Source organism: Opisthocomus hoazin, chromosome 4 (assembly GCF_030867145.1).
Source record: "Opisthocomus hoazin isolate bOpiHoa1 chromosome 4, bOpiHoa1.hap1, whole genome shotgun sequence".
Classification (NCBI taxonomy): Eukaryota; Metazoa; Chordata; class Aves; order Opisthocomiformes; family Opisthocomidae; genus Opisthocomus; species Opisthocomus hoazin.
The window spans coordinates 72,120,205-72,132,598 of NC_134417.1; the positions used below are offsets into that span (position 1 = coordinate 72,120,205).

General features: G+C 42.7%; 1 protein-coding gene across 5 annotated transcripts in view; it reads left to right on the forward strand.

Moving 5' to 3' along the window:
* The first annotated feature begins 423 nt into the window (after positions 1-423).
* CACNB2 (calcium voltage-gated channel auxiliary subunit beta 2) overlaps positions 424-12,394 on the forward strand; it is a 270,312-nt gene continuing 258,341 nt past the window's right edge. For 3 of the 5 annotated variants that reach the window (XM_075419476.1, XM_075419477.1, XM_075419480.1), the window contains exons 1-2: positions 425-582; positions 12,205-12,297. In XM_075419476.1, coding sequence (XP_075275591.1) covers positions 487-582; positions 12,205-12,297 — 189 coding nt within the window. In that variant the 5' untranslated portion in view covers positions 425-486. Of the gene's footprint in view, positions 583-1,200; positions 1,289-12,204; positions 12,298-12,394 lie in introns of those variants that run through there. The other 2 variants (XM_075419479.1, XM_075419478.1) reach the window with 2 other exon arrangements.

The following is a 12,394-nucleotide window of genomic DNA, read 5'->3' on the forward strand; positions in this document are numbered from 1 at the left end:
ACCCCAGCCCCGCGAGCCGCCGCGGAGTTCTCCCAGCGTCTTTGGTGAACAACTTACCGAGGGCGGCCGGCAGCGAGCCCTCCCGCCCGCGGCGGGGCTGACCCAGCCCGGCGCACCCCCCACCCCGCCGCGTCCCGGCGCCCCCTCAGCAGCCTCGTCCCCAACTTTCCCGCTCGCCGCGCCGCCCCCGCCCCGCGGCCCCCGGCGGGGAGGGAGGCGCCGCCCCGCGCCCGCCGCCCGGTAGCTGCCGGGAGGGAGATGCTCGCTGTCACTTTCCCTCTTCCTCACGCACCGCCCCCTGCCCTCCCCCGCGCCCGGCGGCGGCGGTGCCCCGTCCCTCGGCACCGCGCTCCGCCGCTCCCCGCCGGCAGCAGGCAGGGCCGCGCCGCCCCGCCGCCCCCGTCCGCGGCGTGGCCGGGCGCTGAGGGGCGCCCCGCCGCCCCGGCTCGGCTCGGCTCGGCGCCCCGCCGCTCACTCTCCTCGCCAATGGTCCAGGGCGACATGTCCAAATCGCCTCCCAGCCCGGCGCAGGAGGTGCAGATGGAGCTGCTGGACAACCCCCTGCCCGCGACGGCGGCGCAGGTACCGCGGGGGCGGCGGGGCTCGGCCGGCTGGCCCGGGCTGCGGTGGGGCGGGGGGCGGCGGGGCCGGGCTGGGCTCGGGGGGGCTTCGCCTTGAGGCAGCGGGTGGCTGGCTGGGAGGGGGGGGGTGGGTGGCGGGGCTGCCGGAGCTGGCCGCCCTTCAACTTCGGCTCCCCGCCGCCAGAAAAGTTCGACGGTCTCCTCAGACGCCCGAAAACCCCGTCCCCGCCGCCGCCCGCAGGTGCGGGGCATTAATTAACACATTAACGCGCGCAATGGGATGCTCCGTGCCATAGAAGCTCCGTAAGTCGGAAGAACCTTGCGGTACGCTGGAGGGTGGATGTGTGAGAATACGTCGCTGTCAAGGAGCTCTTCAGCCCGTGCGTTACTCACAGGTTACGGCTGCTTTCCCCTGCTCCGGCAACCTGTTGTATCTGTACCCGGTGCTCACCACGCACTGCTGAAGCCTCCCTCACCCGTTACACGGGCTGGTAGCGGTCTGGGTGGGTGGGGGAGGGCGGCTGACGCTGGTGGTCGCGCAGGAGTTTCGGGGAGGCTGAAGGTGCGGAGCGCGCCGCAGGTTTAAGCTGCTCCATTACCGCAGTTGTGCGGTCATCGCTGAGATTTGAACAACTCCGTCCAGGTGCTCTGGATTCAGGTGGATGGATGAGGAGAGGGAGGCAGGGTATGGATTGTCTGCACGCTTGGTAAAGACTTTATGTTTTGAAAGGTGGTTCCTGTTTAATGTATGAATGTTGCATAATATCTTCGAGTTTGCAATAGTTGGCTACAAAGACTTACAGTGCTATTTTTAAACACAGTAAAAGGGTGGTAAAATCTGACTGCGTGCGTTTTAAATTGCAAACATGCTTGTTCTTGTTAGGACAGAGCTTTTTTCCTTTTGGGGTGGCAGTTTTTATTGCTGCTGCCAAAGCTATCTCTGATACTTTATTTTCTTTGAGAAGGTGGTCCGGCTTCATCACAAAAGTGCTCGGTTGCCAGAGGAAAACACTGTCAGTCAAAAGATTCGCTAGTTGATCTTTACTTACTGGGGACCAGTGACAGCAGAACAAAATCCAGGCACTGAAACTAGCTAGAGACTAGGTTAAGCTAAAAAAGAAAAAGTGTCTCTTTGGATGTGAATTTGACTGCAGCCTCCAAGTGCAGAACAGACATTTCAGCTGGGCCATATGCTTTGCCAGCTTCCCCAGAAGCAGTGGCAAGGGAACTAATTTCTGACCTACAAATCCCCTCCTTTTTATATCTTTCCAGCCCTAAGCACAGAACTGGCAACTGTCAAATCATATGGTGCCTGTCTGTTGTGGATAAATGTCAAACACTGAGCACAAAATTGATTTTCACCCCTCCTTTTAACAAAGCTTAAAGAACCTGTCTTTAGAGAGGAAGGATAGTTTGCTAACACCCACGTTATTTATTTTTCAGGTAAAGTACTTCTGTTTTATAGAATCGGTTTCTGAACGCTCATGGCCAAAAAGATCCACTTTTTACGGTAGTAATAATGCAGCTTTTTAGTTGAAGGAATATTTTTCAGTTTTTGGACCCAAAGCCATTAGGCAAAACAAGAATCAGACCTTCTCCGTTTATGCATATTCTAGTCGTACATAAACCTTTGCTGTAGAGGAAATAAGACTATGGAAGCAAAAGAGCCCTTTCTCTGAATAATAATGTTAGTTAATTCCTTAGCATGCACTGCATTGAGAGACAATTATTCTGATTTGAATTTTTGCTCCATTAACATGATTTCCAAAAAATCAATATTGTAAGATCTTGCTGCGTTAGAACATACTCACAGTGAGAAGGAAAGGCTTAATGAGAACATGTGAATCGTCAAGTAGATTGCCTACAGGTAATTCAGTTATGTCTACCGCTGTCTTTCCCACTAAGGTACTCGAGTATCAATCCTAGAAACATTTCATGCCAAGTAATGCGTCAGGAGAAAAAACACTCAACATGCGAGCTTATGGAGTGATATCACTCCTAAAAGTGTTCTTTCTTAAGTGCTACTTCTGGGAATTATGATTGAGCGAAATATAATTGAAGAGCCTTTATAGAGCTGTAATAAGCCTCAAAATTTCTCTTATCCAAGAATTTTGCTTTTGTAAAGCTGAGGATTTCTTTTAACCTGGCTGTACGTCGTGGTGCATGTTTAGGATCATGCCTGTCCATCCATTTTTGCCAAGCTTATCACCACTTGGCACAGGAGTGAATGTAGTTAATGCTCTGGAAGGAATTACTCTTAAAAGGTAGTTAAATATATGAAATATTCCTAGATACCCTCTGTGTGAAATCTATTTCATAGATCTTATTTTCATAATGCATTTTCCTGACAAGAACTGCAAACAAAATAAAATCCCTTTAGGTGTTAATCATGACAGTTATGCTGTACTCTCCCTGGGAAGTTCTTTGTAATGGAGACAAGATATTGGTGTGTTGATCTGTATCACTTAAAATTATGTGGCATTTGGGCCCATATTACTCTGCAAACATAGTGTTAGGTGCTCACTGTTATCCTAGTCCAGATGGGGTTGTGGTATAGTTTCATATGTCCAGGTTTATCCAGATGAATGCAGATGCTAACTGCTATGCTGTGGAGTTATTCACAAGGTCAAGGTATGTGTTAGTGCAAAGTGGTAGTTTTAGATGTGGCCCTTTTGTAATAAAATCAGCATTTGATTTTCTGAAATTGTAAACCCAGCAAACTCTGTTCAAATACATTGGTGTTTGATGATCAGCATCTGTTTCTTAAAAAATCAACTCCAGTTCTCTTTTTATTTCTGTATTTCAAGAACCCCTTAATTCTAGGAAGTTGAATTAGTAGAATATTCAATTTAATAATTTTAATTAACCCAGATGCTATGCTGATTTGTTTATAATATAAAGTAGCATATTAATGTCTTGCATGGTAACTCTTGGCCACTCTTATTATTTTCCTCCCTCCCATGTAATTTTTTTCTGCTCTTGCTTCAACATCCCTCAGTCCCCAGAAATCACTAGATTCAATTTCTATTGCTATTTTCTCATCAGCTAGCTTCCTGTGTTGTGTCATAGGAATAGTCATAGCAAATCAGATCAGTAAATTATATGAGATGTTTCAAAGAAAATGGAATGAAACCTTGTATTAAGCAAGTACAGACTACCTTGTGGAGGGAGAAGGCATCTTACCCAGGATGAATTCTTCCCTTTCCCTCATTGTTATTTTCCTCCTGTTCTTTTTCTTGCCTTCTTATGCATCATCTGTCAAGGCGGGTCCTACCAGCCTGGCACATTTTAAATAAAAACAATTCTCTGCTTGATTGTTTTCTTCAGCTCTTTCACTTGCATTTAGATTTCCTCTGTGCCCTGATATTATTAAGCGCTTCCCTCTTCCAAGTCTAAAGGCTTCATCGTGTCAGGGGTGCTTGGCTCCAGCTGATCCGGTGGCATTGCTGACGGTAGACTGCAGGCGAGGGATTAGGGACAGGCTTGTTCAGTTTTCCTTCTGTATTGACTGTGATTGATGTTAATGTGAGTTTTAGAGTAACGTGCATGTGGTGACTCTGGAATATCAGCTTAATTATTTGGCCCTAGCACTGACTGTTGTCTTTCCCCGATCTCCAGCTATCTTCTCAGTTGCATAGCACCATCCCTTCACTGCGTGTCTTGTGGTAATGAGGAATGGAAAGAATAGCCAGAGATTTATTCTAGGCAGACTAATCACACTGCCCTCTGCTGCTCTATTTCAGCTGAGTTGATTTATCACAATTCATACCGTGTCTACCTATTCTTTAAATAAACATTTTGCAACAGTGTATTTCCCGGTACTGACTTGCAAGACTACTTTGTAAGTGATAAACAAACAAAATTTATATGCCTTTGCTTACTTAAATAATAACAATGACCATTCATTATAGAGGCATGGAAGGTTTTACTCTCTGCTGGCAGCATCCCTAGAAGCCAGATCCAATGTGGCAGCAGCTCAGTGGAGTATATACAAATGAAGAGGAGATGAAATCCAACTCCATTCATTGGACTTTCTCATGGGCCTCAGCAAGAGGTAGTGTTTTCTCTCCTGATGTGGTAACCTCCTTTCAGCATCGCACTCCTTACTGACAAAAATAATTTTTAATACTCCTTCACTGAAGAAAGCCCTTCGGGTTTCAGCTGTTACTTTTGTGATGATTTTCCTCTGCTCTTTGTGTTTGTTTTGCTTTGTCCTGAATTCTGTCAGTAACAGGTGATCTTGCATGTTCATCTCTGGAAGAGACATTTATTTGCCACTTCAGTATTTCACATCATCAGCATATGTGGGCTATAATAATTTTTTTCTACATTTTTCTAGAGTGTAAAATCCCTCTGAAACAATTCAGCAGTTTCAGTCCTAACTTATTTGCCTATATGGTAACCATCTTCTAGAGGCGACTTCTTTTTTTGTCTTGTCTCTAGGTTTATAATTTCAAACTGTTATGGATGAAAAGCTCCTGTACTCTTCCAAGGCTGGCTTCTCTGGAGTCTCAGTTACTTTTCTTCTGCTTCTTTACTCTGTTCTTTCCTGTGCCAGGATAGAAGCTTTGCAAAATAACACAAAGTAAACAAAATCACCCTCCCTGCCCTCCAAGGGCTTGCCTTAGTCTCTGTCAACGGGACAGCAGACCCTGAGGAGAGGGAAGCTTCCCCGTAGGTGGCTGTTGCTTCCTGCAAATATCTTTCTGTCATAGTCAGCTCTCTTTTTCTGTTTCCATGCGTTGGAGAAATACAGAAATCCATGGAGAGCAGGTGGGGAGGAGCAGGCACGTGGCCTACAACTGTAGTTGCAAATCTTATAAGGCTGCAGGAGGCACAGTGGGGTTTGGGCATGAGCTTCAACACTTTCTGCTGTTGCGTGCTCCCGTTTCCCTGGGTTGGGAGCAGACACCTTCATCACTGATGCCACGGGGAGATGTGCAGTAGATTTTCACTGAGGTTGGTTCCCAAGGCACTGGGGAGGAGGAGAACAGGCCAAATCCCCTACTTCTTGTCTGGAGGGTGGAAACTGCCAGGTGACCTGGTCTGAGGCCAGGGTGAGAGCACTGGGAGATGGCTTAGAAGTGTAGGAACTGGCGAGAATTGGGCTGTCTCTAGCTGCAGTATTGGCAAGGCTTTATCACAGGCCAGCAGGAAAGAGCGTCAAAGATTTAACCCTGTTACACAGATTTCTCAGCAGAAATGGGTTTTCTTTTTTGTGGGGGAAAAAGGAGCATCTGTCAAATATTTGTTTTTGGATTATGTATGCAAGTTTGGATGTTTGGATAAAGAAATTGTTTGTTTAGGGATTTTATTTGTTTGTTTGGATGGATTTGTTTTTTTAGTATGTTTGGATGGATTTTTTTCTTAGGGCATGTGGAGGATTTTATAAAGGGACTGTGGACTTAGCAGACTCTTCACTGTAGCTGGTATGAACTTGATGACTGTATATGGAGAGCCTCAATTTGACAGAATTCCTGAATGGAAGCCTTGTCTTTTCTGAATTGTGTCCTGATAGCAAGTGTTGATTGTTTGAAGAAATCCAGAGACCTAACCTTCAGATTCTACTCCGCTATGGGGATGTGAGTCTGTGCTCCTCAGGCAGCTTCTTCGCTGAAGGTATGTCACAGGGCTGAGCGCCTGTCACAGGACTGTGCTGTTGTTGACCGTGTAGGGCGACCTGAAACCCCAGCCCTGAGTCTGAGGCAAGCCAGGATATATTGCTGTGGCCAACATCGCCCTGTTGCCCCTGTTCACATTGTGGAATGGAGTTGTGGAGTGCTGGGGAGCTCATCAGCAAGGTCTATGTACATCTTCCAGCCTTTGGCTGTACAGTCAGAAGGCTGAGCTCCCCTCCTTTATGAGATTAGTGTGATTTGTGGTGCAAAGATCAGAAACAAGCATGTCTCTTTCTATAGCTGACCCTTTCTATCCAAAGGCGCACAGTTTGTGTTGTTTCAGTGCGGGTGTGGGGGTTCACGGGTCTGCAGCCAGTGCTGGAGCCTGCACCACCCCGCAGCTGGAGGGCATTGTTTCTGAGTGGTGGCAAGCCTGGCCACTGACCAGAGAGGGCTCAGGAGGTCCGACCTACAGGAACATTCTGCTGCCTTGTTGTAAGGAATTGATTAAAGTGGCAATGGATTATTCTTCCAAGAGGTGGATGGAGCTGGATGTGCGTGTTCTGCACTGTCCTGGCATGCTATTCTTTGTCTGGGACGTGGCCGTTTTAAAATATCTTTCAAAGTGTTTGCGTGGGAAGGAAAAATGCTTAGTGCACTCTCTTATTTCTGGCTTCTAGCAATTCTCTAAACCTGCAGGGGGTCACTCTTTACCTTTAGATATTCTTTTGATGCTTGTAATTGGTCGTTTGTTCATCTGAGATTGTGTAAGCTTCATTCCAGCTCTGAACTTTGTGTTTTTGTTCTCTCCAGTTCCTTTCTTGCATCTTTGTTTCGAGACCTGACTTGACATCAGTGACTCTGCTGCCTAGATCTTCTGTACCTTTCCTTCATTCTTTGAATGAGACAAGTAGGCTAGTTTTTAAGGGTTTGTCTTTGCCACCTGCCATCAGTCTCAATGACTGGTACAATTTTACCCATTAAAAGTAGTAAAGGTTCAGGCTCACCCTGTGTATAGTCCTCACTTCTGCTTTGATATAAAATACTGTAGGAGTGGTTACTGCTGAAGGGCATTTTAAAACTCTCACTGAAGATTGGTTTCCTGGTTGTAGATGGCTGGTCATTTTAATTTTTTTTTTTTTTTTTATATTTTCTTTTCCAGGTTATAGTATTTTGCCTACAGGGATAAACCATGCCTTCTGCTTGTTGTGTGTGTTAGAGGCTTAAATGTTATGGATGCATGCTTTTCATATGTTGAGGCAGAACCTCACTAAAATTAAAGGATTTCGCTGAGTGACATTGATCTCATCTGTTTGCAATAGCGAGTAATTGTATATGAGACTGTTAATTATCAGGAAACTGCTATGCATGCCTCTAATGCTTCATATGATTCCCATATTTTGTTTGATTACATGGGTTGAATGAAGGTTACACAATGTACTTTCACATCAGAGTTGGAAAGCAGACACTTTCTTTGCTTTATTAGGACTTTGTTGGTGAAATGATTTTTACAAGATTACTTTAGTAAGGTTTTTTGGGTTTTTTTAAGATTTCGTATTGTCTGCCAGGTATTTTAAGAAGCTGTAGAACATAAATACGTGTGTTGTGTTTCTCACCTCTGGCAACTCAGCCAATTTTAAAAGAACTTCACACATCTGACTAATAAACCAAGCTACAGTTTTGATGTTGTGAACACTTACATGTATACATAACTTCGTTTGTGTAAGACTTTCTCTGAAATCCACTGAGAATGTTCCTGTCAGCAAACTTTGTATATAAACAGGCTTGTTCACAAGGTTGGAGTCAGTTGTATTAAAATTAGCTGGGACAAATGATGGTATGCAGTAGGCAGACAGTTATGCTGGGTTTTGAGATTGTTACCATTGGGCACCCGTATACTGGTGTGCAGAGACTTGTGGTGCCCTATGGTGGTTGTGTTCGGTACAGCTACTGTATAGGTTAAGAACGACTGCCCTGTGCTGCTGCTTTTACTGGGCAATGTCTGCATAATGTGATTCAACCCTTTATTTTTAGCTGCCTAATTGCAGCCAACTGCTGCACAGAACACAGATAAGGCAGCTAATTTTAATATGAAAATCACAGTAACATATTAGGTTCATTGTAAGAAAAATATCTCTTTTTTTTTTTCCCAGACTTGAAAGTAACTGGTAGATTATTTTTTTTGTACAAAGGTCTTGTTCTCACATGAAGGTCTTATGGAAAAAATACACTCAAAAAAGCAAAGCACAATGAGTATGACAGGATGAGTATTCATGATTCCTCACATGACAGAGATAGTTAATCATTTTTTAAAAATATGTAAGGATCTGTTTTGTTTATGGAAGACATCTCATTTTTAGAATGAAGTTTCAGGCATTTCTGACTGTGGGAATAAGCTTGAAAGCCTTGGAAGACAAATGTAATTCCAGATTAGCATCCTTTAAAATAATGAGAATAGTTGTCAAATCCTTCTTTTCCCATGTGTCAAAATTGCCCCCCTTTCCTCTGATTCAGAATTGGTCTGTGCACAGAGGCAGCTGTAAAACTGTCTTTCCCTACACTCTATAGCCATGGCCTGCCATCATGTCAACTGTTGTTTTTTGTGTTTAAAGTTAGTATTTCACTTGTGCTCCCAAATAGTTCCCACTTATGTAAGACTAGAACAAAAACCTGCTTGCTGCTGTGCACAAAAAAAAAAACCCCAAACTGAAAAATCAAGGTGAGTTTCAATCTGAGCTGAATTTGCTGTGTGACGTTGCTTGAAATAAAAGCTTTTAGTTGTTACTACCCAGGTAGAGAAGTGTGCATTTTATCTCTGCTTGTAACGTGTTTTTATTCTGCTCTTGTTTGTTTTATCCTCATCACTCTAGACAGAGACCCTCTTTTGCCTTTGTAGTAATTTTTTACATAATAAAACTGAACACTATCATTCTGTAAATACAATACATATTGTAGAAACTGGGTACAAATACAGAAAATGTGACTGAAAGAGAATATGTGTACATTTTTTCTAGTATCTCCTTTGGGATTACACAATACTATACTGCACATTATTTAGGGAATTGCCTAGATAGTGTGATCTTTATGTAGATGCTTTATATTCTTGAGCTATTATGTGAATGTTATGAATGCTTTTTTTTTTGTAAATATATTTCCATATTCTTCCACAAAAGTTGGAGAAAACAGGGTCAGAATGTCGGTGGGTGACTAGTCAGTTACATCAGTAAGAACCATTTTTGAGGTAAATTTTGATTTAAAGATATTGTTTTATTTGAAGGCTACTGATGTCAAAGATACTTTTCATGTGTTTTAGGTACCTTTATGTTATGTTATATTATGTTATATAATATTAGGTGGAATATTATATTGTGTGGAAAAAGATGGTTCTGATAGAACCTGGAAAATGTTTTGAATAATTTGCTGGTAACGGTCGTTCCGATCTACTTTTGACTCATACAGATCTATGAAGACCTTTATATTATCAAGAAGTTTTTCTGTTATCCAAGATCCCTTTTAGAAATGCAACCATGTAAAGCCATTCCTCATTCAATTTTAATTTTACATTTTGTGACCTGCTGGGTTACTGGTCCGGACTCATCAGAAAGTCCTGTTTTCATCCCCATAATGTGTAGCATGCTATTTTTTATGTAGTTCTTCCCTAACCAACATGTGTAGTATTGATTCACGTGCCTTTCAGAAACTTCTTACATGGATTTTTTACAGTTTTGTAAAAATCATATGAATTTTGCAAAATATCTTTCCCATAAATCTATTTTTTTTGAGAAAATCATTGCTTTTCTCATAAATCATTGTTAGTTCAATGACATAACAGATATTAAACAGTTTTTGCTGAGAGTCAGTGTCAGGCTGACAGATCTATTGTTACTCAAGTCATTCTTTCTAAAAGACTGGTATAACATTAAGTTTCAACCGATTGTCCAAACTTGCCCAGAATCAACACTTATTCCCCAGATGCAGCCTGAGATTGTTCTCTTGCGTCTCATGGTGGCAAGCTACCTGGATTTGTCCATCTGATGAACGAGCTGAAGTTAGTAGTGGCTATCTATTATCTTCCTCAGTTACTCTTAGAATGCAAAATATTTCATTGTATTTGCCATAAGTGTTACCGCTAAGAGATACAGCTCAGATTTTGAAGTCATGATCTTAAAAATGTGCCAGAAAGAGATTTTAAGCATGGCTCCGAGCCTGCACTGGAGCCCACGCTTCCCTACTGTGAGAACCAATGGGACTCAGGCCCAAAGCTCGGCATGGTGCTCTGGGGATTGCCCAAGCCCACGGGAGGACACGCTTTGTGCACCCAGGCAGAGTTTTATCCCACGATTTGCTGTAGCAGGGCCAGGTTGTCAGGAATGTGATGTTATAGCACATGCACAGCCACGTTCTCCGATAAGCTGATCATAGTTTTCTCATCATCCCTAAACCCAGGACTGACAGCAGCTTATGGCCGAAGTCAACAGCAGGATGTGGATGCATGGACTTGAAATCCTAGGAAATCATAGTGGATAGATAATATAATTTATTAGTGTAATATTTTGAGATACCAGCACGCTAATACGTTGTTATCAAGAAGGTTTTTTTCTGTTGTACATTTTAAGCAGAACAGTGAGATTTCTGTAAAGGAATTTTTATTCTTGGGAGAAGGATTGCGAGATAGTATGGGGGAGGATATGAAATTACTTTTTGAAAATTAAGCGTGTAGGTGATGGAGGCTGGTGTTTGGTTTTGTGTTTTGTTTTTTTTTTTCCCTGAGTTATTGTGGAACTTGAAAGTTCAGTGCTGAATGCAAGATGGGAGCTAAGATTGGGAATAAGCCAAGGCAGACCTTGAAAGTGAGGACAAAGACCCTGTTTGTTGCAGGGAACTGTGGGAGGTATTTAAAGACAGGAGACGTGATCCAGAGAGATGGATTAGTAAAATGACCTTTACCACAGCATGATGAGTGAGGAAAAAAACTGCATTTATCAACCTCAAGGAAAATAATGTTTGAAATAGTCAAGACATGATTTTGGTGCAAGTTTAGATGAATTTAAGCGATGTGACTAGCTGGGAAGGGCTGTTGCTTAACATAGTTGTGCAGAAGAAATCTGTGAGATTTTGCTGTACCTGGGAGCGATGCCCTGGGAAGGGCGTGAGGTGGTGTCATGGCATGGTTTGCAGTCACCACAAAAATAAGTGATTCCAAATAGCATAGTTTGAAACTCTTTCATGGTTTTTCAAATTTCTAAAATTAAATTTATTGATGGTCCATATTCGTCGCACAGAACAAATAGCTTTTTTTGGGGGAGGTTGGGCCATTTGCTAAACCTGGTTTAATAATTTAAACCATAGTTTAATAATTTTGGTTCAGCCAGCCGTTTCTTTCTCCGGGTGTCTTTTTGATTTCCTAATAGATAAAAAAGATGCCTTGCTTTTTAGTTGCATATAACCCCTTTTCCAGTTACATATTTAGTCCTTTTTTATTTTTATACTGCTTTTACTTACTTCAGCTTTTTCTTAAAACATTATTATTATAACTTCTTCCTCGATTGTAAGATTGTATCTGAATGAACAAGTTGTTGGTCACTTCTTGCTGTTTAACGTTCCCTCAGCTGACTTGGCTTATAGCTGTGATGTACTGGAGACTGCTCCGGTATCTCCTTTCCTAGTTTACTTATTTCAACTAGTTGCAAAGCAAACTGTACTTTTTAATAATTGTGACTTGGGTGAATCTACAACTAGACAAGTCTATAAATGCTTCTCCAAACCTGAACATGAAAAAAAGCCCCAAACATTCAGGGCTCACCTGGCAAAGCCTAGCTGTGTTGGTGAACACCCGCTCACATTATCCCATCAGTTACTTACTGAATATGTGCTTATTAATTGGCACGAAGCTGATCATCTGAATCCCTGCTAGCCTAGGAGACATTGGTGATGCTTGTACTGAAAGCTTTCTGTGCAACACAAACTAATGCTGTTCCTCTAATTTTTTTTTTTTTTTTTTACAGTCTTATGGTAAAGGGGCAAGAAGAAAAAACCGATTTAAAGGATCGGATGGGAGTACATCTTCTGACACTACCTCTAACAGTTTCGTACGCCAGGTATGTGTTTTTCAGCATTTAAAGGCCCGTATGGCTTCCTGATGTTAATGTTAAAGAAATTTCCTTTTTTTTTTTTTTTTTTTTTGTAAATTGTCAA